General features: G+C 36.7%; 1 protein-coding gene across 6 annotated transcripts in view; it reads left to right on the top strand.

Annotated features, from left to right (window-relative positions):
• The window catches only part of RGS22 (regulator of G protein signaling 22), a 123805-nt gene that overhangs the window by 30979 nt on the left and 74407 nt on the right, over positions 1-18419 (top strand). For all 6 annotated transcript variants that reach the window (XM_029923946.1, XM_029923948.1, XM_029923944.1 and 3 more), the window contains 5 exons: positions 7942-8027; positions 8659-8824; positions 11618-11747; positions 13970-14582; positions 16353-16514. In XM_029923946.1, coding sequence (XP_029779806.1) covers positions 7942-8027; positions 8659-8824; positions 11618-11747; positions 13970-14582; positions 16353-16514 — 1157 coding nt within the window. The remainder of the gene's footprint in view (positions 1-7941; positions 8028-8658; positions 8825-11617; positions 11748-13969; positions 14583-16352; positions 16515-18419) is intronic.

Genomic DNA, 18419 nt, shown 5'->3' with positions numbered 1-18419 from the left:
GTAAAGAAATGGGCAGAAGACATGAACAGACACTTCTCCAAAGAAGACATCCAGATGGCTTACAGGCACATGAAATGATGCTCAACATCACTCATCATCAGGGAAACACAAATCAAAACCACACTGAGATACCACCTCACACCAGTCAGAGAGGCTAAGATATTTGATTTTTAATATGAGAAGATTCATGTAACTTGCTTTGAATACTTAGGATATCAGGTTAATTTGGGCAGACTAGAAATATGTATATCCTTTATAGTTGAGATGCACTCTAGAAAATATGGGTACCCAGTAAATTTATCTCCTGTGGGTTATATCCTAACAAACAGTTGGGAATTATGATTTCTGACGCTCAAGTTAGGCTATGTGACTCTGACCTCCCTCGCATTAAGTTCTACTCTCAGTTTCTGGATTTTGTCTCCTCATCATGAGGTAATAAAACAAAGCAACAAAAGAAAACAAAACACGTGGATTCTAACATTGGTTCTTTAACATACTAGTTTTGTGTTCTTGAACAAATCATTTTGACGAACCTTATTTTCATCACCTGTCAAATTATATCTTCACTGCCTACTTCTTAGGTTTGTGATGTGGCTCAACCAAAAAATAAAATGAATGTTTAACATTTTTCATGATTTGAAGTGTCTGATGGAACTCAGCTAGAATATGTTCAACACTTAAAACATAGCTCTTCTACAGCCTGACACTTCTTCAATGCTCCTTTTACTGAATTCCAATATATTTCATCTTTGTTTACTTTCATCAACTTAAATACATTAATAGTAATAATAATAGTATTTTAAATGCTTGTATAAATACTAAAAAAGTTATGCCATAACACTGTTTTGAAGTTTAAACAAGGAAATATATTCTGATCTCTAAAGGACCATATAAATTATTACAACATTTATTCATGATAAAAAGTCTCAACAAACTAGGTTTAGAGGGAATGTACCTGAACATAATAAAAGCCATAGTGAAAAACCCACACACACAGTGAGGGGATGGAGAACCATCTATCATGCTACTGGAAGTCTAAAGAAAGCTGGAGTAGCCATACTTATATCAGACAAACTAGATGTTAAACTGAAGGCTGTAACAAGAGATGAAGAAGGGCATTATATCATAATTACAGGGTCTATCCATCAAGAAGAGCTAACAACTATAAATGTTTATTCACCGAATTTGAAATCACCCAAATATATAAAACAATCACAAACACAGGCTATCTTAATGGTAAGAATGTGGTAATTGCAGGGGACTTTAATACTCCACTTACAGCAATGGACAGATCATGCAGATGGAAAATTAATAAAGAAACAATGGCCCTGAATGATACACTGGACCAGATGGACTTGACAAATATATTCAGAACTTTTCATCCTAAAGCTGCAGAATACAGATTCTTCTCAAATGCACGTGAAACATTCTCCAAGATAGACCACATAATGGGTCACAAAACAGCCCTCAATAAATAAAAGAATTGAGATCATACCATGTACATTTTCAGATCACAATGCTATGAAATTTGACATCAACCACGGGAAAAAGTTGGAAAACCTCCAAATGCATGGAAGTTAAAGAACATCCTACTAAAGAATGAATGGGTCAACCAGGCAATTAAAGGAGAAATTAAAAAATATATGGAAACAAATGAAAATGAAAACACAACAGTCCACACCCTTTGAGATGTAGCAAAGGCAGTTCTAAGAGGAAAATACATTGCAATCCAGGCCTATCTCAAGAAACAAGAAAAAAAAATCCCAAACACAAAATCTAATAGCACACCTAAAGGAACTAGAAGCAGAACAACAAAGAAACTCCAAGGCCAGCAGAAGAAGAGAAATAATAAAGATTAGAGCAGAATAAACAATACAAAAGAACAGATCAATGAAACAAAAAGCTGGTTTTTTTGAAAAAGGAAAATTGATAATCCACTCTCCAGACTTCTCAAAAAGAAAAGAGAGAGAACCCAAGTAAAATCACAAATGAAAATGGATTTATCACAACTAATCCTTCAGAAATACAAGCAATTATCAAAGAATACTATGAAAAATTATATGCCAACAAACTGGACAACCTGGAAGAAATGGACACATTCCTAGACACCCACCCACTAACAAAACTCAAACGGGAAGAAATAGAAAATTTGAACAGACCCATCACTAGTGAAGAAATTGAATCACTTATCAAAAATCTCCCAACAAATAGGAGCCCCGGGCCAGATGGTTTCCCAGGGGAATTCTACCAGACATTTAAAGCAGAGTTAATACCTTTCCTTGTCAAGCTGTTCCAAAACATAGCTATGGAAGGAAAACTTCTGGACTCATTTTATGAAGCCAGCATTACCTTGCTTTTCAAACCAGAGACACCACAAAAAAGGGGAATTACAGATCAATATCCCTGATAAACATGGATGCAGAAATTTTCAACAAAATATTAGCAAATCAAATTCAATAGCATATAAAAAGAATTATTCACCATGATCAAGTCAGATTCATTCCTGGGCTGCAGGGCTGGTTTAATATTTGCAACTCGATCAATGTGATACATCACATTAGATAAAAACCATATGACCCTGTCAATAGATCCAGAAAAAACATTTGACAGTACGGCATCCTTTCTTAATAAAAACCCTCAAGAAAGTTGGGATAGAAGGAACATACCTTCACATCATAAAAGCCATATATGAAAAGCCCACAGTATCATCATCCTCAATGAGTAAAAACTGAGAGCTTTCCCCCTGAGATCAGGAACATGACAGGGATGTCCACTCTCACCACTGTTGTTTAACATAGTGCTGGAAGTCCTAGGACCAGCAATCAGACAACAAAATAAAACAAACTGCATCCAAATGGCAAAGATGTCAAACTTTCACATTTCACAGATGGCATGATACTGTACATGGAAAGCCCAAAAGACTTCACCAAAAGGCTGCTAGAGGTGATACATGAATTCAGCAAAGTCACAGGGTACAAAATCAATGTACAGAAATCAGTTGCATTTCTATACACCAATAATGAAGCAACAGAAAGAGAAATTAAGAAATTGATCTCATTTACAATTGCACCAAGAACCATAAAATACCTAGGACTAATCCTAACCAAAGATATTAAGGATCTGTATGCTGAAAACTATAGAAAACTTGTGAAGGAAATTGAAGAAGACACAAAGAAATGGAACAACATTCCATGCTCATGGATTGGAAGAGTAAACATTGATAAAATGTCATTATTACCCAAAGCAATCTATACATTCAATGCAATCCCAATCAAGATTGCACCAGCGTTCTTCTCAAAGCTAGAACAAACAATCCTAAAATGTGTGTAGAACCACAAAAGACCCCAAATGGCCAAAGTAATATTGAAGAAGAAATCCAAAGAAGAAGGCATCACAATCCCAGACTTTAGCCTCTACTACAAAACTGTCATCATCAAGACAGTATGATATTGGCACAAAAATAGACACATAGACCAATGGAATAGAATAGAGATCCCAGAATTGGACCCACAAATGTATGGCCAACTAATCTTTGACAAAGTAGGAAAAAGTATCCAATGGAAAAAAGACAGTCTCTTTAGCAAATGATGCTGGGAGGACTGGACAGCAACATGCAGAAGAATGAAACTAGACCACTTCTTGCACCATACACAAAAATGCACTCAAAATTGATGAAAGACCTAAAAGGGAGACAGGAAATCATCAAAACCGTAGAGGAGAAAGCAGGCAACAACCTCTTTGACCTCAGCTGCAGCAACTTCTTGCTTGACACATTTCCAAAGCAAGGGAATTAAAATCAAGAATGAACTATTGGGACTCATAAAGATAAAAACATTCTGCACTGCAAAGGAAACAATCAACAAAATTAAAAGGCAACTTATGGAAGGGAAAAGATAGTTTCAAATCACATGTTGGATAAAGGGTTAGTATCCAAAATCTATAAAAAACTTACCAAACTCAACACCTGAGAAACAAATAATCCAGTGAAGAAATGGGCAGAAGACATGAATAGACACTTTTCCAAAGAAGACATCCAGATGGCCAACAGACACATGAAAAGATGCTCAGTGTCACTCATCATCCAGGAAATACAAATCAAAACCACACTGAGATACTACCTCACACCAGTTCGAGTGTGTGAGGCTAAAATTAACTCAGGAAACAACAGATCCTGGCAAGGGTATGGAGAAACGGGAACCCTCTTGCATTGTCAGTGGGAAGGCAAACTGGTGCAGCCACTCTGGAAAACAGTATGGAGGTTCCTTGAAAAATTAAAAATAGAACTACCCTATGACACAGCAATAGTACTACTAGGAATTTATCCGAAGGATATAGGAGTGCTGATTCATAGGGGTACATGTACCCCAATGTTCATAGCAGCACTTTCAACAATAGCCAAATTATGGAAAGAGCCTAAATGTCCATCAACTGATGAATGGATCAATGAAGATGTGGTTTACAGATACAATGGAATACTACCTGGCACTGAGAAAGAATGAAATCGTGCCATTTGCAGCAACGTGGATGGGACTGGAGGGTATTATGTTGCATGAAATAAGTCAGTTAGAGAAAGACAGATATCATATGTTTTCACTTATATGTGGATCTTGAGAAACTTAACAGAAGACGATGAGGGAAGGGAAGGGGAAAAATAGTTACAACAGAGGGGGAGGGAGGCAAACCATAAGAGACTCTTAAATACAGAGAACAAACTGAGGGTGGATGGCGGGGGGGTGAGGGAGAAGGGAAAATGGGTGATGGGCATTGAGGAAGGCACTTGTTGGGATGAGCACTGGGTGTTTTATGTAAGTGATGAACCACAGGAGTCTATCACAAAAACCAAGAGCACACTTTACACACTGTATGTCAGCCACTTTGACAATAAATAATATTAAAAAATTATTTTAGAGTTCCTAGACAGAACTTCACAATACATATAAATACTATCAATTTGCAAGAGTAATCTAGATTGTCTTACTTGCAAATGAATAAGTGACTTAAATCGATTTTTAAACTGAAATATTATACTGAAATGGAGAGTGACTGCTAATGGGTATGAGGTTTTCTGGAAGGTGACGAAAATGTTCTAAATTTGATTGTGTTTGTGAATGTACTAAAAACCATTGGATTATGCATTTTAAATTGGTGAATTGTATGGAATGTGAATTATATCTTAAAGCTGTTATAAAGAAAAGGTAGTGTGCATGCACACACACAGACACAAATCTCGGTGAACTGTTTCTACACACCTATTAGAATGAGTAAAATATGCAGTGCACATTGACAATACCAAGAGCCAATCAGGATGCAGAGCAACTGGGATTCTTACACTGTTGATGAGAATTCCATTTTGGAAAACAGTTTGGTAGTTCTAAGTTAAACATATACCATCCTACCCATCTCTTCTACCTTTGCATTTTACCAAAGAGAAATGAATAGTCTGTTCTGTTCACACAAAAACCTGTATGTGAAAGTCTGTAGTTCCTTTATTTATAATCACCAATAGCTATAAGAAAACCCAAATTTCTTTTAAAGTGGGGAGTAGATAAACATAGTGTGGTTCATCCTTACAGTGGAGAGGAATGAAGAGGAAAGAACATGATCCATCTAAGAACATGAGTCAGTCTCAAATGATTATGCTAAATTAAAGAAGCTATGTACTATATTGATCACAATTGGTATGTCACTTTGGAAAAGGCAAAACTGGAGAACCAATCTGTGGTTGTCAGGGCTTAGGGTTAGATGGTGTCACTCAATGCAAAGAGGCCTGAGGAAATTTGGAGGATTCGAACTATTCTATATCTTCATTGTAGTAATGGTTATACAACTTAAATATTTGTCAAAACCTTGTAGAACTATTTACTGAAAAAGATGGATTTTAAGGATTAAGTAATTTTATCTTAGGTAAATCATTTTTGTGGGTTTTTTGTAAGTATTTATTAAGTTGTCATCTTATGTCTGACAAGATTGTTCTGTATTATTTTGTCTTTATTTTATTAAAAAAACTTTTAAAGTGTTTATTTACATTTGAGAGAGAGAGAGAGAGAGAGAGAGAGAGAGAGAGAGAGAGAGAGAGAGAGAGAGAGCGTGAGTGAGGGAAGAGCAGAGAGAGGAAGACTGAGAATCTGAAACAGGCTCCAGGTTCTGAGCTGTCAGCACAGAGCCTGATTCGGGCTTTGAACTCACAAACTGCGAGATCATGATCTGAGCCAAAGTCAGATGCTTAACCAACTGAACCACCCAAGCACCTCTGTATTTTTTTTTTTTGTCTTTATATTTCTTAGTTATTTGTAAACACGTTGAAGTGACTTTTTGGCAGTTTGACTAAAAGACTTTTCTTCAATTTTGATCTTATTCCTTTTAAACTTTGCATTTTATTTCATTTTGGGGTCAGATAGATGAGATATTCAAAAGGGGATGGGTTATCAGTGAACTATTCATTAAGTAAATATTAGGCAAATTTATTTTGTGTGACTGACTAGCCTCGACAACCTTGTAGGATTCCTCAAGAGTGTGTATCGATCTTTATATGTAGTCTGGTGTCTCTCTGTGATACCCTGAATGCATTGCTAATGAGCATTCAAGAGTCCTGTATGGTTGTCAGTATGTAGCACATGTGGAGGCATATTTGGAGTTTTTCTAACTACAAGATCCAAGTGTCCTTCAGATCTCACTCGAACAATAAGATGATCCACAAGAGTTTTCTGTTCAGGTGCTGGCTGCTTCCAAAGTTTCTCCTATTTTTCATTACACGGAAGATTGTCTTCGGTGAGGGCAAATGGGTGCTTTTGGCTTAACAGGAAGAAAGCAAAGCATCGTTCCCTCAGGAACCTAATGACTTCATGCCGCTGCAGTCAGTGTTGAGCAAGGGTGCACGCTCAAGAGCGTCAGCTCATCGGATGTCGGCAGTACTACTATGTGAGCCTTTACCCTCCTCACTGGAGTTAGCAATGGTCTGTGTTGACTGATGATAATATCACAGCACACCTGTTGCTTTAGCAGATAATCAATGGAAGTCACAAAGACGCAGACACCCTTGTCTCACTGAGATGTGCACCTTACTGGTTGTTTTACTTATCCAGTACCATTGGTTTAGTGTTCAAAGTACTGAACTTCCTTAGAATTCTGGAAAACAGTGACTATAAGACAGAGGAGAATCAATAGTGAGTAAATATTTTAGGATGAGCGGCAACTCAGTAACTCTTCCTTGAGTTTGTATGGCCCTCACAACGTCGGAGGCTCCTTCTATTCCTCAAATCTCACTGTGATCTAGTCATACTAAACTTATTGTTTCCTCTCCTGCCCACTCCCCTTCACCAGGTGAATCATGCTTCAGGTGAAACAGTGAGTGGCATGGCTTTGCTGGTTTTTGTGCCTATGTGCCCTCCCACAGAAGCCTGAACTTATAGCATTTATAGTGCTCTGTTATTATTGCTTACTGAATTACCTGGAAACTCCTTCAAGGCAAGGCCTTAGCTTTCTTGCTAACCTTGGTATCCCTAGGATAGTGCCTGGGGATGGTAAATATTAAACCAAAGTTTCTAAAATTGGAAGGACCAGGGATCTGTAGTAACCATAGTGGCCTTATCAAGACTGGGTAGCTCTTTCTTATTTGTAATTACTTTTAGCCCATTCTGTGACTGTGGAAATACTGGGTGCCTCTTTTTTCTCTAATACATTACTTCTCTGAATTCAATTTGTTAATCTGTATAATGGGGCTACTAGTTGATGCAGGATTGTTGAGAGAATTAAAGAAATACCAGAAGGCAAGCGATGGCTTCAAATGTGTGACTCGGAGGTTCTTATTCTCTCTTGTGCAAACAAAGGGTAGAAGCAGGGCTCCTAGAAAGAGGAGGTCATATTGCTCTAGTGATTAGGCCTTCATTGTCTTGCAAGGTGACTTTCTTGGGCTCATTTGCTTTTTCATTTGTACCCTCATAGCGTCTCAGTCGTAAACAAGGTATTAAGTGGATCAAAAAAGAAAGACTTCCAGCATTTCTGGAAAGTGATTGCTACTTTGAATACAGGTATTGTAGTCCCATCAAAACCCATATTTGTTAATTGCCTGGGTTTTTTTTCACCTAAAATTATTTTTTCTGTACTTTCTTAGTAAAATTGTGTACCTTTAAACCCACTGGTGTTTCTATCCTACCTGCTATAGTCTGCAAGGGATAGAGCATTTGTAAAAATCACTTAACTTTCCAGAGAAATCTCATAGAAACAGTACCTAATAAATGTACTTCAGTTGTGCTTCTTTGATCAGTATGTTTTTAAAATTATCTACTTGTGAAAATGGTATTTATGTGTAGGCTGTTAAAAAACAAATATGCGTGTCATGACAAAGAATGCCAGAGTGGGCCAAGTTTTTCTTTTATGTTCCCTGACTTTTAATGTGTGAGTACCTAAACATTTTGAAATTTAAGTCAAATTTGACCTATACTTAGAACCGCCATTTAAAAATCAAAATAAAATAAATTATAACAGTAATTATTCATCGGTTCTTTGAATAAGCCATTAATTTTAGCGGATCCTAAGAGAACCATTGTGTAGAATTAGGAGATTGGCATGAATACATAAAAGAAAATTGTAGGTTTTTTTTTTCCTGAATTTTACCATATTTGAAACTTACTTCAAGTTTGTATGATTTCTAAAATGCAGATTAGCCAAATTGGTCTCACAAGTACGATGGAGCAGATCGGGCACGAACATTACACTCGATGCAGATTTTTCCCCCTGGGTCATGAGAAAACCACCCAGTCCACCAGCACCTGACACTGAAGAAGAAAATGTCATTATGAAAAAGTTCTACATTTCTCTTGGTGAGGTAAAAATATGACTGTTTCTTCATGATTTGGCACTTCGAGGAGACTTCTCATTTTAGGGATAGGAATTTTATTTGTACCACTTGAATAGGGGAAAGGATTCCAAGTATTTCTAAAGCTGATTTAGCAAAACCTTTTGTGGATTTACGCTGATTCATTTGCTTTGCCTTCTTTCACCGGAAATGTAATTGGTGTTATCATCCTCATGTGTGCAGAGGAACAAATGCGAGCTTGAAGAACATGCTCACGGTCACCTGGGAAGCAAGGAAGGGTAACTTGAATTACACCCACGGTTTCATTGTTCATTCTGAAATTTTCTTTATTTGGAGTCTATAATTTTTGTACAAAATAATGATAAATCGGGCCTTCTCCTGCTTGTCAAAACAATTCCTCATTAGCAAAATGCATTCCTGTTTAACCATTATCAGATAAATTTGTCCTCCATGAAGAAATGTTGCGTTGTGTGAGTGCTTTAGAGGAGAGCTAACCTCGAATCAAATGTCCTTTTGGAGAGTCACGGTTTAATGAAACCTATCCTTTGGTCTTTGGCCTCCAGTTGTCAGCTCATGTTTCTGGGATCACACTTCCTATACATAATTCTGTACAAAACCAGGAATTGGAAATATGTGGCCCATGTGTTGCTGTTCCCCTGGATTCTATTCATGGCAGACATTGCTAACCAATCACGGCAATTTTCTTGCTAAGCTAAGACTTGGCTTCAAATTCTTTTCAACACAGCACTCTGGGCAACACTTTCATTGATCAAAGACGTCATACAAGAGGAAAACTATTTGCCATCTCTGTTGGAGTAGATAGACTTATCCTATCTTGCTTGGCCTTCCCCCCCCCCCCCCATGTGTAGTTCCTATTTAATTCTATAGTTTGACATTTCTATCAGTAGTATTTGGCAAAAAAAAATGTTTGAAATTTTGCCAGTTGGATTATTTCCACTGACCAGTGCTAGGGATATACTAAAAGTGTATTTTTATTTCTCTCTTATACTTATTTTTAAGTATTTTTTCTTTTAACTTATATGTTATAGAAATGTCAGTAGTGTCATAAAAATATGTTCTCATAGTACAGGTCAGTCAGTAAACATACAGCGGGAAGAAGACTCAATCTAGGGAAATAAGATCGGATTCCTTACATGTAAATTAAATCAAATGTGAGAGTTAAATTTAAGCTATTTTACTTTTACTATTTTCTGTGATGAAAAAAACTCATTTCTGTCCACTTCATTAGTACTTTATCTCAAATCTTAATAGCTTTTGAACTCTGAGGATTCAAAATTCTTTGGGTCCTTAAATTATTTCAATCATGACTATAGTCAAAGATGAATCTTTATGATGATAATTCATCACTATGATGATAATTTATCTTTATGATGATAATTCATCTTTATGATCATTAATTTCTTTGAGTCTTCAGTTATACCATCTAAACATAATGGACTCATCTCTTTAAGAATATAAAGTGGATTAGTTACCTGCTTTAATGTCTGACTGACTTCTTTCTCTCCTCATTTTTACTCTGCCATCTTTTTTGTGCAGTTGAAATAACAAGGGCTCTTGTATGTTGGTCTTTCTCACTTCCTGGATTGTTTCTTTATTATTTTGGCCTTATCTCAGTGCTTAGGAATATGGTGCTTGGAATATAGTAGTTACTCAATAAATATATATTAAATGAACATATAATTAATAATAAGTGGTTTGGTTTTGAAGGAAGGAAAAGAGGGGACAAAAGGAAATTAGAGTCTGTCAAAGCTTTTATCCACCTAGGCAACCTTACGTGTAAGAGGGGCGGTGACTATATAGGTGGCACTTGTCACTTCTCTCTCTCTCTCTCTCTTGTTTTTTGGTCTCCTTGTGTGGCCTGACTTGCCCTGCCAATTAGGGAACAAGACCTCTTCCATTTGAGAGCCCTGCCTCTTTTGTGAGTGTTCCTGAGGCTAAGGGCCAAGCAGCTTTGACTAGGTTGGAGAAAAGAGAAATGAAAGTAATGCTGGACACTCCCTTCTCTGCTTCTGTTGAACAGATTATTTAGAAAAATCATGAAGGCATTATTGAGAGAAACAGGCAGAGGAATTTTCCCAGGGGAGCTGAGATCAGGACTTCTCAGGACTGGGGTTCTGGAAGCTGAGGGTCAGCTTGGGAATTAGTCAGCTGGCTCGAGGTACACAAATTCAAAGGAAAAATTGAAGGCTATATCCAGAGGCTGCTGGAGTTGGGAATCAGTCTTTGAGAAGCATACAATCCAAGCAAAGCTGTGAAAACTGAATCTAAGACAAAGGGGCAGTTGAGCTTGGAGAGGTTTGTAGTGCTCCTGAGAGTAAGTCTCATATTAGGGAGGCCTTGTAAAGAACACTGAGCCAGATCAGACAAAATCAGGGGCATGAAATAATTGGGAAGTTATAAATGGGAGTAGCTGGCAAAAGATGCAGCCAAGGACTGATAAGCCATGTGACTACCCAAGATACAGCTGGATGGCATCAATCTGTGATGAATTCAGGAAGTAACGTTGGATGCCTCTGGTGGAAGAGTAGAGAATTCGATGGATATTGGGCTCATTTTTTTCTTTTGGTGACCTAATATGGAAATAATCTGAATAAAAATTCCTTCCCATTATTCTCAGATAATGAATTTTTTCTGTGGACAGTATTCTTTTCTTCAATGGCATAATTTTTCCTTTCATATTGTACTATGCAAATTTAACATTATCCTAATGATTTGTCAAGGTTTGTGATTGGAAGAACACTGCTAATTTTACGTTAAACAAAGGTGCTCCTTTCCTCCTAGGCCACCTATACTCAAACGAAAGATTGGTTTGCCTTGGCAAAACAAAGTTTGCAAACTGTATCAACATTTTCATTATCATCTTGTATACCCCACAGCAAAACTGAACCACCAGTTATTTCATCTGTTTCTGGTAAGCAGAGAAAACAAGAAAGATTTCAGAACTCTTTTTTTTTTTTAAGTTTATTTATCTATTTAGTGAGCGAGAGCTTGAATGGGGGAGGGGGAGAGAATCCTAAGCAGGCTCCGCACTGTCCATGCAGAGCCTGACTTGGGACTCCATCTCACTAACTGCGAGGTCATTACCTGAGCTGAAATCAAGAGTCAGATACTTAACCAACTGAGCCACCCAGGCCCCCCTCAGAACTCCTCTTTAAATCTTTTTTCATTGTTCTAATCTTATAATACCACACTAAGTGGTGGGGAGAAATATTATCTCCATCCTCACCCCCCCCACTTCACTTTCTACTAGTTTTTTAGAGGCAACTTGGCATAGTAGAAAGAGGATGGGTTAGATGGGTTAATACTTAGTAGCTGTGTGGCTTTTTAAATTTATTCCACTTCTGAGAGTCTTTTCTCATTTGTAAGATTAGAATAATGACACATACTAATTGTATAGAAGAGGCCTAGCCTAGTGCCTGGTACTTCATAGGCAGTCAGTAAATGTTTGTTTTGTCTTTAGTTCCCATGACAGTTTACAAATTCTTATTACTAAGCCTTTGAAATTAAGTGGGTGCAATCTTTCTTTCCTCTTGAAAATATATAGTCATTCAAACATCTTGAATTTTCCTTGTTTTTAAGTTCAGACTGTTTTTCTCCTTGAAAAGCAAATACATTTCTCCTGTGGAGAACTTTTGTGAATGAAACCAACTTTCAGAAATATAGAAGGAAACTTCCAGAAATGAGAGTCGTTAACATGATGTTGCTAGAGAAAAAAAATCTAGCAGCATGATTCAGGAGAGGAACATAGCAGTTCCCTAACAGTTGTTAACTAATTCTTTGGAAAAGTGTAAGTAAGCACCCTTTGGGGGACAGTAAATCTGGATTCTCTAGAATGGAACCTAAATCTAGGTAAAGAGGGAAATAACCTCCTTAATTTGGAAATCACTGAATTTATAAGTTTCTTGCTGTTTCCCCCCAAATAGTAAAGTAGAAAATTGGAGAGCAAAGATAGCAAAGATGGTAAACAGAAGAGAAAGGGTAGCGGGAAGACAGTGAGCAGAAATGCTAGCCTGCCTTTCCCTCCACTTCTGTGTGTACCCAAGATCCTTGCGTAGGCTTACGAAAGTCTAATCTCTCAATATTGGGGAGATTAGTATCTTGATTTTCAATAAAAATTATAATGAAACATTCCTAGTTCATTGAGATTTGAAAACTATGACTGAGAAAATGGCTGTTGAGGTGGGGCACGGATGACGACAGAGTTTTCCTGCTCCATGGCATTTTAAGGGGTAGATTTGCCATGGGAAATAAAGTACTAACATCATCTGATTTCTAAAGAAGGAGAAAATAGGAGCTAAAGACTATACTTTAGAAAAAGTATAAAACAATCAATTCGTATTTGTAACCCCTTATAAGTACCTTATGCCATTTTCTAATTTTGATGATAGGTTTTAAGTATGATAGTAATTGAATATTTCTGATAAAATAGTGAATTTTTTGAAATGCTTATCTGAGAGAGAGAGAGAGAGAGAGAGAGAGTGAGCAATCACACAGGTGGGGAGGGGCAGAGAGCCAAGGAGAGAGGGAATCCAGACAGGTTCCACCCTTAGCAGGGCTCAGTCTCCTGACTGTGAGATCAGGACCTGAGCTGATATCAGGAGTCTGATGCTCAACAGACTGAACCACCCAGGTGCCCCCAAAATAGTGAATTTTTAAAAATTACTGATATGACTCCAGTTCTGATCTGTTCATTGACTGTCTCATCATTAATGGTAGCTAGTTTTATTTTCTCATACAACATGAAATATTAGAATACATACAGTTGTTTAATGTACATATTCTAATGTTTAATAGATTTGGCCTTTATGTATTAACGTTCTGTATCAGCCTAAAATATTACATTTTAAAAGTGCATAATGTCTTTTTGAAGATCTCTGTATTAGTGATGTCAAATATTTAGTTCATCTGCTACTAGTGTCCCCTTTTATGTCCAGGAAAGACATAACCAATCCTTTGGGCAGTTTTTCTTTTCTCTACTGGTACCAAATGTGGCTTTAGAACTCCCCCTTAAGCGTACAAGGTCTCTACCCATGACAGACTCATTTACCGTGGTGTATCTTACAACATCTAGTTAATAATAAAAACACCTTTGTATTCATATCTGATCTAATACCTTTTTACAATTTCACACAGAAAGTTTTATCTTTGATGATGGAATTCACCCAAGGACAAAACGGCACTCATCTGAAACCAACAGATTAATTTCTCATTTTGAAGAAGAAGAAAGTGGGTCCGTATGTCTACAAGACACTCCTTCTCAAGCCCTTCTGAGAATATACCTTGAAAAGCAACAGGATGCTGATGACGGCCTTATATTGCATTTCTCCACATATGAAGAATTTTCAAAATCTTACATAGCCTTTATTTTGAAACTAGCGGTTCATAACATTTTTGAAGAGCCATTTAGAGAAAGCCCAGATTTTATAAATTTCAACAAGGTAACAGAAGTGGCGATTAAGGACGGTTTTGAGCCTATCCTTGGCAGGAATGTTTTATTACATGAAACATTTCAAACCTGTGTCAGGTCAGAAGAGATGTTAGAACAAACAAGTTCAAAAAGTGAGAGCATTGGACCAGAAAGCAGAGCTGATTGGTGTGTTTCTCACAAAGCTTATGATATTGGCAATAGAAAAGAGTTTGAAAGATTTAAGAAATTTATAAAAGGTACATTAGGAGAGAGATATTGGTCGTTATGGATGGATATTGAGAGATTAAAAGTTCTTAAGAACGCTGGAAGACATCAAAGGTAAGTCTATTTTTTACTTTTCAGTAGTTTTAAAAAAAATGGAATATTAGTTTGGGTCATTTAAGCACAGACAGAAGCCTGGAATAAATATAAAAATGCAATTTATACTTTTAGAGGGATTAATATTAACATTTATTTTATTATAGTAATACTGATTTCACTATTTCTGTGATTTCATAATTTTCAGATACAAATAGTGACAATTGTTTGGGTTTGCATAATGTTTCTTCTCATAGATTCTAAACTTGTTTTCAAATCAATCATTCTGTTTTATTTCACTTTTTTAAATGTTTATTGATTTTGAGAGAGAAAGAGCATGTGTGTACCCATACATGCACATGAGCAGGGGAGGGTTCAAAAGAGAGGTGACAGAAACCCAAGCAGGCTCGGCACTGTCAGCGCAGACCCCAATGATGTGAGGCTTGATCTCACGAACTGTGAGATCATGACCTGAGCCAAAATCAAGAGTCAGATGTTCAACTGACTGACCCACTCAGGTGCCCTTATTCTATTTTATTTTTATAATATTCTCATGATTTATTTTTATAGAAAAAGATAATTTTTCAGTATATAACCACACTGGCTTAAGATACCCTTTAAAGGCACCCTATGCCATTGTAAGAGACTACCAGCCCTAACAGCCTGCTCTGTTAACAAATCCCATGATATTTAGTTGCATGCCACTCAGACATTCATATCTGAATAAGATATCTCCTAGATATCATACTGGATATCCTTTAGAGAGCCTCTTAGATGTCTGATAGATCCACATTTTTGTTTGGCTGGCTCATATATTTTAGATTATGTAAGTCTTAAGAACCTTAAGAAGATCCTGCTTTAAGAAAGTTTTTATCCTGTCTGTTCTCCTTTCTGCTCTAAAGCAGGTCAACTACAGTAGATTGCAATTCCCAGTAAGGGTTTGACCAAGTATATACTAGTGACTGGGTTATTCCATTTTTTTCAATGGCATTCAGATCATAGAGCTCATTGTTGTACATGCTTATAAGATCAGGGGTTACCAAATAGTTGATTATGAAGCCATGACATGATTGATTATGGAGTGGAAAGCCACTACCACTTTTCAAGACATGTTAGGGAAGCTATGTGCAAGCAACCTACATAAATTCTTCAGGACTTACTGTATTAGCTCCTATTATTGCTGTAGCAGATCACCATACATGTAATGGCTTTAAAGCACTGAAAATTTATTCTGCTTTGGTTCAGAGGTAGGAAGTCTAAAATGGGTAGGCAGAGCTACATTCCTCCTGGAGGCTCTAGGGGAGAGTCCATTTCCTTGCCTTTTCCAGCTTCCAGAGGTCTCCTATTTTCCTTAGTTCATGGCCTTTCCCCCATCTTCAAAGCCAGCAGCATAGCATCTTCTTACTGGCCGCTGCTCATCCTCACATCTTTTCTCTATGACTGGCCCTCCTGCTCCCTCTTAGAAGGACCATTGTGGTTACATTAGAGCAACTTGGATAATCTAGGATAATCTCAAAATCCTAAGCACATCTGCAGAATCCCTTTGACCATGTAAGGTAACATTCAGAGGTTCTGCAATTAGGGCATGGACATTTTTGGCAGACGGTTGTTCAACCTACCAAAAATACCCTTCTTATTCCCATTATTGTAAGAAATATTTTTATCTCCACGTTGGTACTCCTGTAATTTAGTGTTGGTTTTCAGATAGTTCATTACTTGTCTGAAACATTTTAGAAGTGAAAACATTTGCCTTGTTGAATATCATAGCACTGTGTGTGTATCTCATTTTAGACATCTTGAAAAGATGAAAAAATGCTATTTAGTGAGCAGTGGAGATTGCTACCTTTCTACAGAAATATTATCAAAACTTAAACTGCTAGATGCATCTCAGTGGAATGAAGAACACTTAAGAAATACTCAAATTGAGGTTGTAAAACCCTTACTTCTCTATTGGTAAGAAAAATAATGTGAATCAAACTTATTTGCTTTTACCTTTTCTCTGCTAATTACAAGTTATACTTTTTTGTCTTACTGATTTATAACTTATGGAGATTTAAAATGACAAGATTATCATAGTTTTCACCTTCCTTAAAGTACTCACCCTTTAGCTAATTCAGGTGTTTGGGGGTTTTTAAATCCATAATAAGGCTTGTATGATTTAAATCCATAATAAGGAAGTATTTAAGCTTCATTTTAACTTTGTGAGCACACTACCCTGAACTTTTTTATGATCAGTATCTCACCAAATGGTGTGTATGTGTGTGTGTGTGTGTGTGTGTGTGTGTGTGTGTGTATCTTGAAATAGTTATAGATTTGTCATCTCAATAAATACTTTCTGAGTGCTTACTATAGGCCAAGTGCTGTACTAAGGACATATAGGTAAAATATAGACAATCTAGTAAAATGCACATACATGGGAACTGAGTATAATAAAAGAAAGTGTGGTGATCATACAGGATACAGAGGAGAGGTAAGGTTTAACTTGGGACTTGAAGGACTCTAAGTAAGGAACAGAGAGGGGACATAGTGGAGAAAATGTGTGCCTTTTGAAGGTCATTGAACTGCCTTGTGGCTGTGATGGATCTGATTGTTACTTTACTGCTTGAAATCTTTCCCCACAGCTTTCAGTGCAGAGTTCAAATGCCTTAAATTAGTAAATAAGGTTATCATAATTTGTCCCTCACCTAGTTTTCTGGCATCATCCCCCTTCTAGGTATTCCAGATTACATATATGCTTTGCACTTTTCCATATATAGATAGAATGTTGTTTTTCTCTTCTTTTTTTATAAACTTACATATGTCCATGCTCACCACTGTTATTTAACAGTACTGGAAGTCCTAGCCTCAGCAGTCAGACAACAAAATGAGATTTTTAAAAGATACCTAAGTCAGCAAGGAAGAATAAAACCTTCACTATTTGCAGATGACATGATACTCTATGTAGAAAAGTTGAAACTCTGCCAGAATGGATACACAAAATCAGTAAATTCACAGGATACAAAATTAAGGTATATAAATCTGTTGCAAATCTATACACCAATAATGAAGCAGTGTAAAAAGAAATCAATGAAATTTATCTCATTCACAATTACCAAAAACCATAAAATACCTAGGAATGAACCTAACCAAAGAGATAAAAGATCTATATTCTGAAAAGTGTAAAACTCTGATGAAAGAAATTGAAGACGACACAAAGAAATGAAACGATTTTCCAGGCTAAAGTTGGATTGGAAGAACAAATATTGTTAAAATGTCTATACTACCCAAAGCAATCGACACATTTAAAGCAATTTCTATCAAAATACTACCGCCATTTTTCACAGAGCTACAACAAATAATCCCAAAATTTTTATGGGACCACCAAAGACTAAGATTGCCAAAGCCACCTTGAAAAAGAAAAGCAAAGCTGGAGGCATCACAATTTCCAGAGTTTAAGTTATATTACAAAACTATAGTAATTAACAGTATGATACTGGCACAAAATAGACTCATAGATGAACAGAACAGAATGGAAAACCCAGAAACGAACCCACAATTATGTGGTCAATTAATCTTCAACAAAGCAGGAAAGAATATTCAATGGGAAAAAGTCTGTACAATAAATGGTATTGGGAAAAGTGGACAGCAACGTGCAAAAGAATGAAATTGGACCACTTTCTTATAATATACACAAAAATAAATTCAAAATGGATGAAATACCTACGTTTGAGACAGGATACAATAAAAATCCTAGCAGAGAACATAGGGAGTAAACTTTTTTTTTTCCATAATATTTTATTGTCAAATTGTTTTCCATACAACACCCAGTGCTCTTCCCCTCAAGTGCCCTCCACCATCACCACCGCCTGTCTTCCCCCC

The sequence above is a fragment of the Suricata suricatta genome, chromosome 15 (genome assembly GCF_006229205.1).
Source record: "Suricata suricatta isolate VVHF042 chromosome 15, meerkat_22Aug2017_6uvM2_HiC, whole genome shotgun sequence".
Lineage (NCBI taxonomy): Eukaryota > Metazoa > Chordata > Mammalia > Carnivora > Herpestidae > Suricata > Suricata suricatta.
The sequence above is the reverse complement of the archived record's forward strand: the minus strand, read 5'-3'. Positions and strand labels throughout refer to the sequence as shown.